The following is a 19,380-nucleotide window of genomic DNA, read 5'->3' on the forward strand; positions in this document are numbered from 1 at the left end:
AAAGTCTCACAGGTAAGAAGCAGTCCATTCAGAACTTGAATCCAAGTCCTTTGTTTCCAAATCTAGTACAAATATTCTTTCATGACCCATAAACCCTCACCACCTGAGTCTTATCTTTTAAATTCATCATTATCAAAAAGCTATAAGCACTGGAGAGACAGACAATAAATGTAGTCTCCTGTTCTCAGGACACCTAATCAAAGACTCCTCAGCTATACTCCTTTCTAGCCATATCCACTTTTGTACCATACTAGAGCAGGTAACTCGGTGATGTCTGTGCCAGGAAAGAAAGGGTATGGGACTTGGAGGGTGGAGTAGAGGGTGCCTGTTTCTCACTTATCTGATTTTTCATTTCCCAGAAACCTAATTACTTAAAAAAAAATTCCAGCTCTAGCCCTACTTCTTCATGGAGCTCAATGTGGGACTTTTAAAAGGTATGCTGGCTGTGTGGGGAAGCAGAGAGCCCAGGTAGAGACAGACAAATTGGACAAACTCACTGCCTGCATCTTCCTCTCTCTCCATAGCTAGAAAGTTGCCACCAGGTCTGATCATGTCGATTCCACGCACAAGAAGTGTCAGTAGTTCCTATTGGTTCTAGAACAGGAATGATTTGCTGTTGGAGTCCAGGAATTTTTTTTTTTGAAGATAGATAGAGGGATGGATGAATGGATAGATAGATAACTATTTCAATATTATACTTTGTGGTCCTATTTTTTTTATGCATTTAAAAGCATTCTTCTGAGAAGGGCTACATTCCACGCACCTGATAGCTAAAAGGGTCCCTGACATAAAAGAATCCTTGTACTAAAATAAAATAAAATGTCTGTTTGGCATTTAAAGCCCTTCCACACCTTGGCTCCAACCTCCCCCAACGGTCCAGCCAGACTGGCCACTTACTTCTCCTCCTGTGTGTGCTATTTCCACTCTGGCCTCTCTGTACCTTCGTGCTCTCTGTCTCCCTGCCCAGAACGTTCTCCTTCCTCACCTCTCCCTCTAGGAATTCCTCGTTCTCCTGTGCAACCTCCTAAATTAGGCCTTTCTTTATCCTTCCAATTATCTATTCAGGACACATACCCCACTCATTAGTTGATGTTTATATTTATTTTGTTCTTCTGTAAGTTGTTTCCTACCTCCCTCCCCCAGTAGCTTACATTCATAAATGAGATGGTCCAGACCCTGAGGCCAAAGATTGAAGCTGACCTTCCTGAAGACTATTCCTCAAGTTCCTAAAATAAGTATAAGACACTGTGCTAACAAATGAGAAGACTGAACTGATGCTAGAAGGATCGTAAATAAGCTATAGACTTTATGAAACATAAGTTCATAGATTTTTGTGCGTTCTTTACCTTTTGATACTGTATTGGATGAAACATTCGTGAGGTTTTTTGTTTTGTTTTTTCCCCCTTTTGCGCTGGTTTTATATTATGATCCTGAGTGGTCAGGAAGTCCTGAGTTCAAATCCAGCCTCAGCACTGTGACCCTGGACAAGTCACCTATCCTCTCTATGTGTCAGTTTCCTCATCTATAAAGTGAAGGTAGTACTGGCATCTACCTCCCAGGATTGTTGGTAAGATTAAATGAAATAACATTTATAAAATGTTTACCAAACCTTAAAGCATTATATTATTACTATATTATTGCTAATTATCATTAATACTATTATTCATCTCTTTGTCTCCATAGCAACTTGTTGTATTGAAGTGAATCAAATTATAGTGATCATGATAGCTATCATTTATCTAGCATTTTACCAGTTAAATCATTCATTTCTCACCACAACCCAGTGGGGTGGGTGCTATTATGTTTTCCACAAAAGGGAGGCTTAGGCAGGTTCAGTGACTTGCCCAGGATGTCGTACAGCTAGCCTGAAGCAAATTGGAACTCAGGTCTTCTGGACTTCACTTATGCCCAGTGCTGACTGCCTAACCCTACCGCTCCTGCTGTGCCCTGGTGAGCCCTAGGTCCCAAGCAGGAAGATGTAGCAGTTCTCTTTATCTGTTGCCATATTTCTTAACTTGGGGCTGTGGGATTCACTCTCTTTTTCAGACTGTGGAACATGGCTTCCCCCACCAGCCCAGTGCACTGGGCTACAGCCCCTACCTCCGAATCATGGCTATTGGGACCAGGTCTGGAGCCATCAAGCTGTATCCTTTTCATTGCCCTGGCCCCTTTTCCTTAAAAAGGATCCCCAGAAGGCCTACTGAGGAAGGACAGAGTTTTTGGATACTTCTCCTCTCCTCCCAAAGCTAAACTTTTACATATGGTCTTGGGTAGGGGAGGTTATCTGTGAGCGGGTACTGACCACCTAGAGAAATGAAAGGTGATCTTTCTCTGGAAGCTGTGGCTTTCATGTTCTGCTCTATGTCTGTCTTCCTCCCTTAGAGCTCCAAGTATCCAGTTTTACCCTCCTTGTGTAGCCCACCACCCCTATCCCCTACCTGATCCTTTGAATGAATGAATGAAAAAGCCCTTGTTTGTCTCTTGGTTGAGCCCTGGGGATACAAATTCAAAAGCAAAGCCTGCCTTGCCCTTTGGGAGCTGTCCTTTGATGGAGGGTAGGGAGACCACAGTGGGGAAGTTGAATTCTACAGATTCAATTCAGATCAACTGACCATATTAATAAGAACTTATACTTAGAACTTTAAACTTTAGTTAACTTTATTTAGTTCCTAGAAGGCTTTTATACCAGCAAAAGCTGAGGGATAACAAAGGTTACAGATGTGGAATACCCTGGAATGGGGTGGGGGAGTAGAGAATGGGTCCCCTGTTTTCTGAAGCTGAGACCTCTCCTGAGAGTGATCCAGATGAATGAAAAAGCATGTCCTTGCTAAGTGCTAAGCACTGTGCTGGTGGCACAAATCTATTAGGGGAAATCACACTTTTTGGAGAATGGAGGGGGTGGGTGTGGCAGGGAAGGCTGTAATGGAGAGCTTGAGCTCCAGCTTCCAGCCATGGTACCTGGACATACAAGTAGAAGTTGGAACTGTAGGGCAGCTAGGTAGCACAGTAGATAGAGCACTGGCCCTGGAGTCAGGGGGACCTGAGTACAAATCTGGTCTCAGACCAGACACTTGACACTTACTAGCTGTGTGACCCTGGGCAAGTCACTTAACCCCAATTGCCTTGCCGAAAGAAAGAAAGAAAAAATATAACCTTAAATTGTGTTTGTATTAGAAGTTGGAACTGTAGCACATTAGAAAATGGCCAGGCTCAAGATGAGGCTGAATGATCACAGGGACTTCAGAACTGAGGGGTTTAACTCCCCCAGGCCCTGATTGTAAGGAGGTGGTTTCCAAAGATGTGGAGTAGGATCATAAATTTAGAGCTTGGAAGAGATCATAGGGATCATTCTAGAGGAGGAAACTAAGGCAAGCAGAGGTTAAGTGACTTGCCAAGGGTCACACGTGGCTGTTAAGTTTCTGAGGATGGATTTGAACTCAGGTCTTCTGTCTCCCAAGTCCAGTATCCTGTCTACTGTACTATGCATTGACTTCAACCCGTATCTTTGAGAAGGTCTTGGTCAGAGGGTTGTCCTTGAGGCAAGGTACCCATTTCTTTACTTCCAGACCTATTAAGTAGGATACTTCCAGCTAAGCCATTAGAATTTCCCTGTTAGAATATAAGCTCTTTGAGGTCAGGGTTTGTGTTTCACTTTTGTCTTTTGTATCCCCAGTATTTAACACAGTGAAGGACACATGTTTAATGAATGTTTGTTGATTGATTATTTGGGCCTGGGATGGCTGCAGGTTGGTTTTCCTGTGAATTGAGCACAAATAGGTAAATACAGGGGGCCTCTGTCTACCTCAGAGTCCATTCTGACCCCTGGTTTACCCAGAGGCTCTTGGGAGGCCAGGGTGGACCTAGAGTGGCCAAGGGGCCATTCCGAGAACCACCAAGAACACAGATTGATTTAATGGCCAGATTGAGTTATGTTGTTAATCTTTCTCTCTTTTCTTCCCCCTCCCCCCCATCCCCAGTGCTTTCTGGGTCATTTCAGGAGATGAAATGTACTCAGAGCTAATCCTTAAACTTCCCCAAAGGGCTCCGGAGTTGGATATACCATCTCCAGAACTGAACCAGGGCATAACTATCAAACATCAAAGGCATGTAGTCACTTTGGCTGTTTGGCTGGGTGCCTCATTTTTTCCACCTTGGAGGAGAGATTTGATCTGAACTGGGCCCTAAGTTGGGGGAAGGGAGATGGGGACAGGGACAGGACAGGACAAGTCTTGCCGAGTTTGAGTGGAAGGGGTGGGTACAGTTGGGAGGACATGGGGCCTTGCCTGCTGCAAAGTGAATCAGCCCTGCATCTCTGCCAAGTTAATCATTACCAGCTCAGTCCTGAGAAGGCTGGGCATATCCTGGTTACCAACCAGTAATACATCAGATTTGGCCTGGAAACAGCTGCTTAAGGTGAGGAGGTGGGGGTGGCATGGATTTCTTATAGTCCCTTACGTATGTTCCATGTGAATGCTAGGCTAGTCGAAGCTTTGGGGTCTGAGGACCTTTGATCACCAGCAGCAGCTTTAAGCCCTTGTCTGGGTACAGTGAAGAGAAGTAAAACTATCCCCTCCAGCCCTCAAAGTGGGACAAGCTTTTGACTGTGACATTGTGTCCAAGGAATTAACCCCTTGCTCTCCCCTTGCCTCATAAAAGTACAGGTTTTTCACCCCTGCCCCAAAGCCACTGGGAAAATGACTCATCATTCTCTCAGGGCTGTCCAGCCCCTGGTTTCTGAGCTGGAGAACTTCACACAGTCTTTACTTATCTAGCTGTATACACTAGATATGGGATGGGGGGGGCGGCAGAAAGGGAGAGAGCTCCACTCACCAGCTTTCCTAGGAGTTGGGTGGAATGGATTGGGGCTTCTCCTTTCAAACTTGTTCCTAAGCCAGCTTCCAGCTATGGCGCCCCTGGCGTGGAGTTCATGGGTCTTCACCGGGAGAACAATGCTGTGGTACAAATCCATTTCCTCCCTGGCCAGGTAAGGATCTCATGCACTGATTAAATAAGAATGTGATGACAGATGCAAACTAGGGTAAAGGGGAGAGGTGGGGCGGGTCAGGTGGTATCACTGTAGGTGGGATAGATCGGGCAGGATTTGAAAGCCTGGCAAAGACTTGCTAAGATTGCAAGCCCCCCTCCCTCTTTTTCTCCCAACTGATATTCATAGTCTTGCCTGGTCATTGTCTAGAAGGAATGCAGGGGGGTAGGAGTCTTTTCCCTTTATTCTCCCTCACCCCACTTTGTTGCACCTGAGAGGAAGGAGGGAAGCAGTATGATAACCATAAAGTGTTGGGAGTGGTGCTACCCTTGGACATAAGGGGTGCCGCCTCCGTTTACAAGCTGAAGAATGAAAGCCCTATTGTTAACTGATATACAGAGAATCCCCCAGACCAATTGTAGTAAGAGGATCCCTGGGTTTTTGTCCAAGATGACTAGTCCTCTCCTCCCTACCCCTACCCCCACAACCATATGCTGCTCGGCCCCCACCTTACCTCCAACATCTATCTTCATCCCCTCCTCCACTCAGTGCCAATTGGTCACCTTACTGGATGACAACAGCCTGCACCTCTGGAGCCTAAATCAGAGAAATGGGGTATCTGAGCTGCATGAAGAAAAGTTCTCCACTCTTCGGGGGCCCCCGGGGTAAGTCCCAGAGCCTAGGTCCTTACTCCTCTCTAGATTAATGAAGAGGCCAAATTCTAACCCCCCCCCCCCTCCTGCCCCTTGTACCAGTAGAGAGCTCGGTTCACCTTTGGATGAGCTCACGGTATGGCTTCAGTTGGTACCTGGGGCCAGCTTGTGGGAGCTGCCCAAATGGGTGGCTAGGATACACAGAAGGCATCAGAAAGTATCTGGCATAAGAAGCACTGAGGTTTCAGAATTCATAAGCATTTGTCTGGGTTTGATGCAGAGAGTAACTGATATGTTTGTGTTCCATTCCAGAAGCCTGTTTAATCATCTCAGTGAGATTTCCAAAGCACAGCATTCTCTAGGGGTGGAGGGAGTTCAAAAGGGTAGAGGCCTGACTTCTTATGAGTGGGGCTTCACAGAGACAGACAGCATGCCTCTCCTCCCCTCCCTAGACCCTCAACTCACCCATGTTTTCTGCCTTAATTGGGGATTTCAGCAGTTCGAAATACAGCAGTGAATTTTCTTGTTTGCAGGGCTGCCCCCAGTGCCACCCAAATTACAGTGATTCTGCCTCATTCCTCCCAAGAGCTGCTATATCTGGGCACTGAAAGTGGCAACGTGTTTGTGGAGAAGCTGCCCTCCTTCCAGATGCTAGAGGACCAGATGATCAGTACGGAGGCTGTCTTGCAATGGTGAGCTGGACTGAGAGTCCCAGCAGGCCTTCACAGAGTGAGGCTAAGGCCAGCCTTATCCACTGAGAGAAGCAAGTAATTGTGTGCATGGTATAAATTGACAGGGCCAGGAAGCCAGAGTGAGTTGGGGGAAAGGAGGGGTGTACCTGGGGTGGTGGTCAGCTTTTAGGACAATAGTGACAGTATACATAAGATGCAGAGCTCATTCAATTATCCATCTCAAGATTGGGCAAATGGAATATAGATTTTAGAATAGCGCGTGCCCTCAGCAGGGGGTAGGGGGGAGGGAGACAGAGGGGTTGAAAAAACTTGGGTAATTTGAGGTATGTTCAGATTTGAACTTCATCTCTGGATAGCCATCGGACACCACTTGTCATTGCTTTGTCTGGCTTTTAGACTGGCCCCAAAGCACAGCTTCATCATAGCCAGCTTCTGGGGCAGGGCTTGCTTTCATACTGAAGCATTTGAAAACATTGCCTCCTTTGAAGTTAGCCAGGCCTCCAGTTCTGGGGTATTAGAGGATACATATTACAATTTATGCTAAACAATCATCTATAGATTTGCTAGGATCCACTGTTTCTTTGCCATTTCTCTGGTAGTTGGGAATCCTTTCCCCTCTCAGGCTGCTGGGGACTTTCTTGTATTGCATCAGCTTCAGGTAGAGGGAGGAGAGAATACAACCCCCTTGGTCGTGGCCTCACTGGGCTGTCAATCAGCATCATACTGTCCTCTCCCTCCTCTCTCACCGAAAAGTATTGACTATGGTAGGAAGCTCTGTGTTTGTCAATTCCCTGTGTCCAGGTTGCCTAAGGATGCACAGCACTGGCGGGCATTTGAGATGGTAGAGGCACTACAAGAACATCCACAGGACCCTACCCGGGTCCTGATTGGCTATAGCAGGGGCCTTATCATTATCTGGGACCTTCAAAATAGCCGGGTGCTACACCACTTCCTGAGTGGCCAGGTAGGTAGAATGCCCGGGGGCTGTGGGGCAGTAGGATGGGCATCCAGTAACTTTCCTTTGATGCTAGTGTCTGGTACTGATGATAGGCATGGGCAGAGCAAATAAACATGGCCCCTATCCCTTCATGCCCTGTAAACTCTGTTCTGGGCACTCTAGAGATCTTATAATAGGATCATAGGGTGTGGAACTGGAGGGACTTTGCATCATCTAGTTCAATCCCCTAATTTTACAGATGAGGAAACTGAGGCCCAGAAAAGGGAAATGACTTGTCTAAGGTCGCAGAGCTGGGATTCAAACCCAGGTCCTCTGACTCTTTCCATTGCACCATGCTATGGTACTAATCCTCTGTATTTAAACTGGGGAAGGGGGTTTTAGGTGATGGGAAAAACTGCCTACTCAATTTTGATATCCTTCCCACCTCTCCCCTTCTCTAGCAACTGGAGAATGTCTGCTGGCAGCGAGATGGGGGTTGCATTGTCAGTTGCCATTATGATGGGAGCTACTGCCAGTGGAAAGTGTCCAGTGAAGCCCAGCATCCTGAGCCCTTGCAAAGCAGAGTGCCTTATGGTCAGTGGGCCTGGGTGTACCTGGTCTCAGAGCCAGGGACCCAAGCATCGGTCTCCTCAAGAGATCTCTTTGCATCTGTAGACATATGAATCTATGAACCTGTATGTTCTCTAACCAATTCCATTTCTCCTTTTTTTTGCCCCAGGTCCTTATCCTTGCAAAGCTATTTCTAAAATCTTCTGGCTGACGACCAGGAAAGGGTACATCTCTGGGGTTTTTTCTCTTCTCTTCTTCCATCTAGCACCTGTTCCCATCCCTGCCCCCCAACTCATGGAGAATGGCCTGTATTCTCTAAACAAGTATGCACTTTTCTGTTTGGTGGAGACATATCAGCGATGATTTCCAATCTGCCATCCACCTTGAGGGGAAGCAGTTGGCCCTTAACCCAGCAGGGGAATGGGAATAAGAAAGGGGGCCAATGTAAGAGCATTCAGGTCCTTCTGGGAAGGGAGGGAAAAGATTTCAAGTCATTTATAAACCTAAATTCCCGTTACACACACATACACATCCAACATCATGGGATTTTTCATTCTGAAAAATAACGTTTTCAGAGAGAAAAAGGGAAAGGATTAATTAAGGGAATGAATGAGACAAAGCCCACATCTCCCTTCCTGCTTAGTTGGGAACATATAGTACTATGTCCTTGTCACCATCAACACCCAGGAAACTCTCCCAGTGCAGAAGACAAGATGTATCAGACTCCACAGGATGAGGCAGGCCATGGGATATCTTGGATTGTCCGCTTTGCCTAGTGACTCTCTCCAGAAAAGTAGGAAGGGTGCCTCCATCTATCCTTGCCTTGAATGCATGCCCCCACTTCCCCCTGGCAGAGCCCAAAGCTGAGAGGATTGAGGTTGCTCATTCTGTCTTCCGGTTTGACTCCCCACTCCCAGGCTGCCCTACATCATCTTCCAGGGTGGCATGCCCCGAGCCAGCTATGGAGACCGGCACAGCATCTCAGTGACTCATGGGAACCAGGAGACAGCATTTGACTTTACCTCTCGAGTCATTGACTTTACTGTCCTCACAGAGGCTGCCTCTGGTAGGCTGCACTTATTTTGGGTGTCTCATCTCATGCGTGGGTCAGTAGATAAAGAGAAAGGAGGCCTCCACATAAGGATAGAGGGGATAGGAGGGAAGGAAAAGCATTTTTTTAAGCACAAACATCTCATTTTGTCCTCAAAACAGCCCTTGGAAGTAGGTGCTATAATTATCCCCTTTTCACACTTGAAGAAACTGAGGCAGAAAGAGGTTAAGTGACTTGTTCAGCTAGAATGAGTCTGAGGACTGATTTGAAGTCAAGTCTTCCTGACTCCAGGCCCAGCCTTTAATCCACTTGCCACCTACCTGCCACTAATATAGATGGGGATTGTACCTGTGATTTCATTAATATAGGGAATTGCTACGTGAGGAAACTCTCTTTGCCAATGTAGTAATATATAATGATAATTTAATAATAGCATATAGTTATCTATATTACTATATATAGTTATAACTATAATAATAATTGCTAACATTAATATTTCGCCAGGTACTATGGTAAGTGCTTTACAAATATTATCTCATTTTGTCCTTAAAACAGCCTTTGGTGATAGGTGCTATTATTATCTCCGCTTTATGGTTGAGGAAACTGGGTCAGACGCAGAGGTTAAGTGACTTGCCCTGGGTCACACAGCTAGAAAGAATCTGAGGCCTGATTTGAACTTGGGTTTTCCTGACTCTAGGCCCAGCAGTCTGTCTACCTGCCTGCCTCTGACAGAGATGGGGACCAGACCTGTGATTTCATTAATACAAGGAATTACTGGTTGAGGAAACTTCCTTCTGCCAAGTCGATACCTTCTCTATATCAATTAAGTGGTTTTCTAAGTCAATGTATGCCTACAGGGATCCTTATGTATGGTTTAGTGGCTTTCATTTCTATTTGATACCACTGACCTAGAGCATTTGAGAAGCTAAGTGACTTGCTCCAATTCACAAAGACAATGTATATTAGAAGCTAGACTTGAACCCAGGTCTCAGTGACTTCAAGCCTCCCTCTCCCTGTAATAGTTCCTTAGTGTTTGGATTTGAATTGAAAGAAGGGATAGAGGAAACAGGAAAAAACTGAGCACTGGGCATTCCTGAACCTGTGACAGTCCTGGATTCCTCGGCTCTCACCCTAATAGAATAGTGAGCTAGAATTGAGGTCAGAAGACTGATTGAGAGGGGGGGCTTATTTTGGGCACATTTCATAACCTTTCTGAGCCCTGGCTTCCACATCTATAAAATAATTACATACCTGCCTCACCTCGTGGGGCTGTTGGGAGGAGAGTACTCTGTGGTAGGTCCTCAAAGCCTTATAGTATAATTCAGCTTAAGCCTACTGAGGCAGAACCCATATTGGTCATACCCTCCCATTGACTCTGAAAATCGTACCAGGTGGGGACCTTGGAGGACATTTGTCTTAAACTTAAATTTAAAAACTTTTAATTAAAATTAAAATGTAATAAAAAACTTAAATAACCCTTAAAGTTTTACTTGAGGAAACTTGGACCTAGGGAAAGTGATTTGCCTGAGGTTACATAGAGGTAAAATTTGTACACACATCCTCTGGGAGTCAGTGCTGATTCTTGTAGTAATTTTTGCCCTTGGTCATGGCTTTTCCTGCTTAAAAATCTACTCTACCAACTCCTGTGTTAAGGGAAATGAGGTGGGGGGTGGGGCAGGGGAGAGAAGTCTGCTTGGCTTTAAGAGACCTGTCTTCTTCCCACCCCCACCTCAGTCTTCCCTTGCAAAAGCTGGGCACAGCCTGAATTGAATAGCACAGGGGTGAATCAGTCTTCCAACTTGGGTGAGATCAAAGGGGGCTGATATTGAAACCTGGAGGGAGAAAGAGAGAGTAGGAGTTCCTCCTCCTAATTACTCCAGTTTAATGAGGACTGTTGAGCTGGAGAAGAAAGGGTCGGGCTGTCCCAGGACTACTCTGGTCCTGCTGGTCTATGAATTCTCCTATCCTCACTGAGCCTACCAAGCCCTTTCCTATGTCTTTCATTAAGACTCGGCCCTTAAGTTTTCCTTCCACTTCCTCATCTGGAGAGCATGACACACCTAGGTTACTGTTCCCCATGTTGTCCTATTGGGGCCACAGTCCAGTGGTTCGAGGCGTGCATCTGTCACTCACTTTCTGTGTGATGCTAGTAAGTCACTGAATTCGACCACAGACTTCAGCTAAGGACACTGTGTCACCTGTGCTAAGCTTTAGAGGTGAAAAAACAAGTAAGACAAGGTTCCTGCCTTCAGGTGACTGACAAGATGATGATGGAGTCAGGGAGATAAGACAGGCACGAATTGCTAAAATACAAAACAATACTGAGGGATAAAGAAGGTGCTGTTGGCCTTGAGCTTCTCTTCTCTGCAAGGATAGAAAGGATTATGGCCTCACAAAGATGTTGGGAAGATACAATTTCATAAGACACAAAGGTATTTGAAAAAATTTTTTAATTCTATAAATGGGACGTTTTTATAATGGGTAAACCATCATTTGTACTTCTGTAACCTATCATTTTTTAAAAAATTTCTTAAGCATGTATTATCTCTCCCATTGGCTCTCCCCTGGTGAACAGTTTTTTTGAAAAGAAAAAGAAAATCCTCATAATTAATATACCCAGTCCAGCAAAACAAATTCCTGTGTGGGCCATGTCCAAAGTTGTATGTCTTATCATGTATTTTAAGTCCCTACCAGCTCTCTGGACTTGTTTGTCATTACGTTGATTGGAGTTTTAAAGTCTTTCAGAGTTATTTTTCTCTGTCATATTGTTATGGCATAAATTTTTCTCCCGGTTCTGTTCATTTCCCTCAGCATCAGTTCATAAAAGTCTTCCCAGTTTCCTCCAAAATTGTCCATTTCATCAATTCTTTAATGATTTTTTTTGGAGGGGGGGTGGGGGATGTAGGCAGTGGGGTTAAGTGACTTGCCCAGCTAGTGAGTATTATGTGTCTGAGGCTGGATTTGAACTCAGGTCCTCCTGACTCCAGGGCCGGTGCTCTATCCACTGAACCACCTAGCTGCCCCCATTTATGTGCATGATAATATTCTATTACATTCATATACCACAGTTTGTTTAGCCATTTGCTGATAGGTAGGCACATGCTTCTGTATATCCACTCCATCCTAGCCATTCCTGAACCCACTGCCCAAAGTCCTTGCCTGCCCACTGTCACTAGGCACTAGGGTTCCCAGCCTTTTTTGGTTTCTTTTGACATTAGCTTTCAGTAAACCTCCGTGTCTTCTATTCAATTTCAAAGGAAATAAACTTGAGAGTTTACCATGCATGTACCCATAAATAAAACAGATTATTTTTTTCATAAGGAATCTTTTGTTCAATACTTAGTCTCATAAAGTTGTTGAATGTTTATCAGAACACAATCAAATTATTTATTGAGACCTTTATTGTTTCTATTTCTTGTCAAGCAACAGTTTAACTCTTGGTAGTTTTAAAAAGAGATACCCTACCCTCCAGATTATGTTAAGCCTCCACTTTGTTTCTTGGTTTGGATTTGATTGAGAACAGGCAGCAGAACTGATAATCCTGCCTGATTCAGGAGATCTTAGGTCCAAAGGTGGAAGAAACATTAGAGGTCATCCGGTCTTTTTCCTGAAGAAGAAACCCATGGCCTGGGAACTTCTGATATGCCCAAGGTTACACAAGTAGATACTTTGCATCCAAGATGAGATGTGAACCCAAATGATCTGACTCTAAAACCCAGGCCTCTATCCATTACACAATGCTGGATTAAATTTTAGTACCTGACTTTCTCCACCCTTAGTTGTTAGCTATTATTAACCCTGCCACTTTTGCAATATTTCAATAGGATGACATAATTATTTACTAAATATTCCCTATACCCTCCTTATGAGCTTCTTATCCCGCAGGTAGGGAACCCCTGTTCTCAACAGAGGGCCCATTTGGGAAGAAGAAATGAATAAGAGGGAATTCTGGTCAGTTCCTCTGGGGTTCTACTTTCTGCCTCCAGACAGATCTTGTGGCCCTATGCAAAACACTTGCCCCATTAGTACATGACTTGTATGTTCATATTGTGTTTTGTTTTGTTTTTTGGTACTTAGAACAGTGATCTCCAAGCCTTTCTGATCATGCATTCAGTTTCTAAAATATTTTTTAAAATAATAAAAAAAATGTATATGCATTCTAAATGAGTATGTGCATCATAAAATCTACACAAAAAGTAGGAACTAAAAAGGATGAGGTGAAGATGAAATAAACAATATTTTTAAATAGTTTTTATTTTAACAGGATGAAAAGCCTTATCTTTAACTAAAATTATTAGTTGACCTTCATTTTGGTAATTTCTTATTCATATTTTAGCAGAGGTGATTTCATATTGCTTCATTATTTTTTTTTTAATCTTGTAATGCAATAGTTCAGTGGGTTGGTTCTGTGTTTAGTCTAGTTTGACTCCTGGTTTTAGTGGCTGTCACAGCTGAACAAAATAACTCACAAAAATATTGTCGTTGTTTGTCACCCTTTGTTCTCGAGAGGGACCAATGACATCACAAGGGTGATGTCTTGACTTTCTAGTGAATTGTATTTAGGTGAGGCAGAGCTGCACAAAAATGTGGAGCACAGTCGAAGAAGAGGATTATTGGCTGGGCTTACTAAATCATGATACTCGTTTTTCAGTCTCATCCACTAATAATATGAAGGTTTTTATTTGAAATATGGTTAGCACATGTCCATCTTCCCTGATGTCAATAGTTTTCTTGCAAACTAATTAGAAGATGTTGCATTGTAAAAAAAAAAATTAGCCTATAAATATAAACTCCTGAAACTTTTTACTTGGTAAATTTCTAAACAGATTAAAAAACTTTCCTTTCCCAGTTTGTATGCAGATATGAATACTTGTGTAGGTGACATATATCATTTTCATACAGCAGAAGCCTAAGTTTTTAACTCTTTTGCTAATCATGATGATTTCATGCAATTATTAGTATCTCAAGGCACAATGTATACTTAGGGCAAGGTTTATAATTAATGATAGAGGATATCAACTCCTTATTTCAAATAATCTTGCTATTTTTTTTGGCTACTTTGTCTGATTTAATTAGATTGCCATTGTTTTTACCAATTAGGTAAAAGTATCAGCTCTATCATTTTCTTGTTGGCTTGTTCTCGTGTATTACTGTTATTTTCACCTAATAATATTTTATTTTTTTCCAATTACATGTAAAGATATTTTTCAGCATTCATTTTTGTAAGATTTTGAGTTCCAAATTTTTTTCCCTGCCTTCCCTACCCCCCTCCCCAAGACAGCAAGCAGTCTGATTACTATTATTTTCATTCTGCGATTTCTTTGCCAAGAATCTTGTCCTATGGGCAACCTAGGTGGTACAGTAAGTGAAGGCTAGATGTCATGAAGATTTGAGTTCAAATTCTGTCTTAAACTTTTAGTAGCTGTATGAGCCTGGGCAAGTCATTCTCCTAGACTTAGCTTCCTCATCTGTAAAATAGGAATAATAATAGCACCTACCCTCATAAGATTGTTCTGAGGATCAAATAACTGGAAAGAGCTTTGAAAAGCACTATATAAATGTTATTAGCTGTTAGCTTTTTCACCCTGGGCAGATTTCTTAACTGATTTGTAACTCTGGCAACTCAGTAGGACTTAACCAATGTAGCTTAGAGTAGAACTAACCCTCCTAGAAATTCTGTAAATTAACAAAATCACAGACCCTTCCTAAATACAAAAGTTCTTTAAAGGACTGGGACCCCCAGGGACCATGTGGGGAGCCAAGAATAGGTTTGCCAAAATCGAGAGAGACTCACTTGGGTGATGCTGGTGGGGGGGTTGGGGGGCTGGTCTTCCAGTGCTGTAGGGGTAAGGGGATAAGGGTTTTGCTTGGCCACTGGGGTTCCTCTGGGCAAGGATCACAAAGTTCCATCTCTGAAATAAGTTCATCCTTGTAACAACCTTGTCCTAAAGGGTGATTAAGGCACTGATTGAACCCAACAAGTTATTTATAACCAGTGGGGTTTTTGAAGGTGGGCCTGCTCCTTTCCTGTCACCTGTCCTGGTTGCTTATCCCCACTTCCTACATACACACACACACACACACACACACACAGCCAAGTGACCTGATATGTGGGAGTAGGGGTGTGTCTTCTGGGAAGGAGTCCCAAATCTAAATATGTATAGTAGGGATCATTGAGTGTACGTTCAGAAAAACTGAGACTGGGCTCTTTTGGGAATTTACTAGTCCCTTCTGAGGAAGTCTCTGAAGGAAAGATTCGGGTTGTGTTAAAAAAAATATAGACGTTATTTTTATAAAACTAGATGAAAATTAGTTCCTTCCATTAGGATACATGGACCTGAGGGATGGGAATTCTGTGGTTCCATCCCTGGAAAGCCTGACGTGAGACTGGGTAGAGGGCATCTCTGTGATCTGATTTTCAGTTAGGGCTTACCCAACATAAGGGTCCTTACTTTGCAATAGCAAGGCCCCAAGTTAGCTGTGCGTGGTCGTCAGAATCTGTGGGCAGAGAAATTTTGGTCATGGGTAACCATGTATGTGTACAACTTTCTGGGGAATATTGCTAGGGTCATGTCTGGATTATGGAATGGTAACCTAGATTTGGAGAGATGAGACTGCCTCCTAGTGGGCTAGGACAAATAGTAGTTTTCCCTGCTCTGGCAGAGCCCAGAGCAGGGACCTTGAAACTGCTGAGTCTGGTCCTATCCTTTCTCCCCAGACTTTGATGAGCCTTATGCTATGGTGGTGTTGGCAGAAGAGGAGTTGGTGGTGATTGACTTGAAGACAGCAGGCTGGCCAGCCATCCAAGCCCCATACCTAGCATCCCTCCACTGTTCTGCCATTACCTGCTCCCACCACGTCTCTAGCATCTCCCTGAAGCTGTGGGAGAGGATCATTGCAGCTGGAAACAAACAGAATTCTCACTACTCTACCATGGTATGTTTACCGCCTGAAAGTGCCTGCATTCAATGACACACATTCATCTAAAAGTCAAAACTGGGGGATAGTTATATCAGTAAGATTAAACCCATATCAAAACTGGCCTTCCCCTCTTTAGCATTTCCAGACTTTATGGGCTAAGTTTTTGAGGTCTGGTCATGTATTTTTCAGGTGTGGCCCATTGATGGGGGTACCAGTTTGGCCCCAGATCCGCCTCAGAGGGACCTGCTGCTCACTGGGTAAGTGATTGTGATAAATCCATCTCACGCAGGGCAGGTGTGCTGAGTCACTCCACTCATTTCCCCATAGTGTGTCCCCACGCTACTCCATCATATCCCTATGTGTACCTAAGCTCACATGCTTTCCCCCTTTCATCACTGCTTACTCTGGCCACAGACATGAGGATGGCACAGTGAGGTTCTGGGATGCCTCGGGCGTCTGCCTACGCCTGCTCTATAAGCTAAGCACAGTCCGTGTGTTCCTCACTGACACTGACCCCAACGACAACCTCAATGCTGTGGGAGAGGATGAGTGGCCCCCGCTGAGGAAGGTAAGTGCTCCTTTAGGAATGGGCAGGACTGCGAGCATTGGGGAAGACTTGTGTTTTCACAGGTGATTTGGAAGGTCTCACTTTTTCCTTCCAACCTGGTCAGGTTGGCTCTTTCGATCCCTACAGTGATGACCCACGACTGGGGATTCAGAAGATCTTCCTTTGCAAATATAGTGGTTACTTGGCAGTGGCGGGGACTGCAGGGCAGGTAAGAGACCTAGGGCCCGAGCAGAGGGAGGGCAGGGTGAGTTCTGCTCCAGCTAAACTTGCACCCCTGCCCCTCCTACCTCCCATCAATCAGCGGCCCTGGCTGTACGCTGCAGCGTCTCGTCCGTGGGCCACAGCTCACGTGGTAGGTGCTGGACCCTGGGCCCTTCTGCCTCAGGTAGTTACCGGCTCAGCCCCTCTGTACCTTCCCTCTGCCCCGCAGGTGCTCGTGCTGGAGTTGAATGACGAGGAGGCAGAACAGGTGGTAGACCACATAGAAGCTAACCTGTTGCAGGACCAAGAAGGCTATCGATGGAAGGGGCATGAGAGGCTTCGGGCTCGGCAGGGGCCCATCTGCTTTGAGTCGGGCTTCCAGCCTTTCATCCTAGTACAGTGCCAGCCCCCGGCGGTGGTCACCTCGCTGGCCCTGCACTCGGAGTGGAAGCTTGTGGCCTTTGGAACAAGTCATGGCTTTGGGCTTTTCGATCACCAGCAGAAGAGACAGGTTTTTGTCAAGTGAGTGGTACCTCCCTTGGGGAGAAGGGTTGAGATGTGGAAGGATCTGGGAGACAGCTCAGGCAGAAGACAGTCATTCCTTAATCAGATATCAGATATTTATTAAGGGCTCATTAAGCCCTGGGCACTGTGATAAATACAAAATATAGTTTTAAAAAATTAGTCCCTGCCTTCAAGAAGCACACATTCTAATGGAGAAGACAACAGGTAAGTAACTATGTACATGCAAGATATATAACAGTCTCAGAAGGAAGGCACTGACAGGTGGGGAGAATAAGAAAGGACCCCCCCCAAGAAGGTAGGCTTTGAGCTGAGTCTTAAAGGAAACTAGGGGTGCCAGCAGGTAGAGGTGAGGTCTCTTGTCCATATCTTGTCACCTCAATAGTTCCGTCTCACCTTTAAGAGAAGGAAGGAAGAAAGGAGAGATGAGTATATGTACTTTACTCCCTTTCAATCTGCTGGGAGCTCATGTTATAGCTGCCTGGATATTCAGGCCTCTACTTGAGGGCCTCTGACCTCCTGTGTCTGGCCATCCCTAGATGTACACTGCACCCTAGTGACCAACTAGCCATGGAGGGCCCCCTGTCCCGTGTAAAGTCTCTGAAGAAATCCTTACGGCAGTCATTCCGAAGAATGAGCCGGAGCAGGGCATCCGGTCGCAAGCGGCGCATGGCTGGCAACTCAGGGGAGGTAAGCCCGGAGAGAGGAGAAGTTAATTTCTTCTTTCTTCTTGGCCTGAGATGGCTCCCAGGAAGCAAACTGCCATCATTATAATAGGTTCTTCTTTCCCTTTCCCTGGGTACCTTGGCTGCCTTGTGGCCAGGAGGCAAAAAGGGTGCCTCACACTCTGAAAAATGGTCGTAGGTCCAGAAAAGGGTAGCTGGCTTTGGGTTAGGATCTCCCTTCTAAGAACAGGCACCTTGACACTAGTGAGAGGGGGCATCACTCCCTTATACTTCCCCCACTTCTAAATAATACAAATCTACATAATTGAGCAAAACAAATTCCCTTGTTGGCCTAGTGGGTCATCTTCAGTCCTCTGGACTCATGATTTCTCATTTGCATTGATTAGAGTGCTTACGTCTTTCAGAGTTGCTCTTCTCAGGCTCCTTGCTGGCATCGTGCTTCTACTTTCTGCTCATTTCCTTTTGCTAGCCTCATAGAGGTCTTTCCAGTTTCCTCTGAACATGTCCATTTTGTCATTTCTTCTGGCACATTGTCTTGCATTACATGCATATAACATTTAGCCATTCCCCAACAGGTGGCACTCCCTTAGTTTCTAGTTGCTGTCAGTATTTTTGCACACATGGGTCCTTTTCCCCTCTTTGATCTCTTTGGGGCATGGTGGTACCACCAATAGTGGTATTGCTTTACAAACCCCTCCTTTCCTCCTCTCCCTTCTGTGTCTCATACCTTACTTACTTTATTCCTCTACCATCCACCCCATCCCCAAACCCTTCTCTGGCTTAGTTGCAGGAGCCCAATGCCAGGGCAGATCGAGTAGGCTTACAAAACATGGAGCTGGCCCCGGTGCAGAGGAAGATTGAGGCCAGGTCAGCGGAGGACTCATTCACTGGCTTTGTCCGGACCCTCTACTTCGCTGACACCTACCTTCGGGACAGTGAGCAGCCTCTGTTCAGTCTAGTTGGGGGGGGGAGGGAAGAGTGGGGGACGTGGGGTGGAGGTGGATAACCTCTGGCTGGCTCAGCATTATTTTTGCCCTGATACAGCAACACATAGAGAGCCCTAGAGAATTCTTTGATCTGTCCCTTGCCCTCCTTTCTACCATGTTCAGAATGCCTAGAGTCAGAGTACCTGGTTTTGAGTCTTCATTCTTCTATTTGTTATGTGTATAATGCTGGGCAGTGGACTTTTCTGTGCCTCAGTTTCCTCATCTGGTATTAAGATAATACTCTGCCTCCGTCAATCCTACATTCTAGGATGAAGCATGTGAGCCCACGTGTGAACCCTGTGTATCTGGGATGGGGGGAAGGGGAGAGGACCCAATAGAAGTAGTCTCTTGGGTCCACAATGGCTTGCTGTTCCTGGCTAGGTTAGTCTTGGGTCTTCTGGGCTACCTAGAAAGTGGATGTACTGGGACAGTCTACCCCAATTCCAGGGAGATGAGTGGCTCAGGACCCTTTTTACCTTCACAGATTCTTACCACTGCCCTTCCCTGTGGGTGGGCACCAATGGTGGCACAGTCTATGCCTTTTCCTTGCGTGTCCCACCTCCTGATAGGAGAATGGAAGAACCAATCAGAGCTGAACAGGGTGAGTGA

At 45.1% G+C, this 19,380-nt stretch overlaps 1 protein-coding gene across 8 annotated transcripts in view; it reads left to right on the forward strand.

Annotated features, from left to right (window-relative positions):
* The window catches only part of LLGL2 (LLGL scribble cell polarity complex component 2), a 73,210-nt gene that overhangs the window by 48,652 nt on the left and 5,178 nt on the right, over nt 1–19,380 (forward strand). For 5 of the 8 annotated variants that reach the window (XM_078155909.1, XM_078155912.1, XM_078155914.1 and 2 more), the window contains exons 3-18: nt 2,047–2,144; nt 4,903–4,984; nt 5,534–5,649; nt 6,171–6,329; nt 7,131–7,293; nt 7,728–7,860; nt 8,006–8,159; nt 8,754–8,902; nt 15,606–15,823; nt 15,998–16,065; nt 16,223–16,376; nt 16,480–16,584; nt 16,807–17,099; nt 17,639–17,789; nt 18,570–18,720; nt 19,256–19,372. In XM_078155909.1, coding sequence (XP_078012035.1) covers nt 2,047–2,144; nt 4,903–4,984; nt 5,534–5,649; nt 6,171–6,329; nt 7,131–7,293; nt 7,728–7,860; nt 8,006–8,159; nt 8,754–8,902; nt 15,606–15,823; nt 15,998–16,065; nt 16,223–16,376; nt 16,480–16,584; nt 16,807–17,099; nt 17,639–17,789; nt 18,570–18,720; nt 19,256–19,372 — 2,311 coding nt within the window. The remainder of the gene's footprint in view (nt 1–2,046; nt 2,145–4,902; nt 4,985–5,533; nt 5,650–6,170; nt 6,330–7,130; nt 7,294–7,727; nt 7,861–8,005; nt 8,160–8,753; nt 8,903–15,605; nt 15,824–15,997; nt 16,066–16,222; nt 16,377–16,479; nt 16,585–16,806; nt 17,100–17,638; nt 17,790–18,569; nt 18,721–19,255; nt 19,373–19,380) is intronic. The other 3 variants (XM_078155913.1, XM_078155915.1, XM_021002545.2) reach the window with 3 other exon arrangements.

Source organism: Phascolarctos cinereus, unplaced genomic scaffold, assembly GCF_003287225.1.
Source record: "Phascolarctos cinereus isolate Bilbo 61053 unplaced genomic scaffold, phaCin_HiC Scaffold_5;HRSCAF=322, whole genome shotgun sequence".
NCBI lineage: Eukaryota > Metazoa > Chordata > Mammalia > Diprotodontia > Phascolarctidae > Phascolarctos > Phascolarctos cinereus.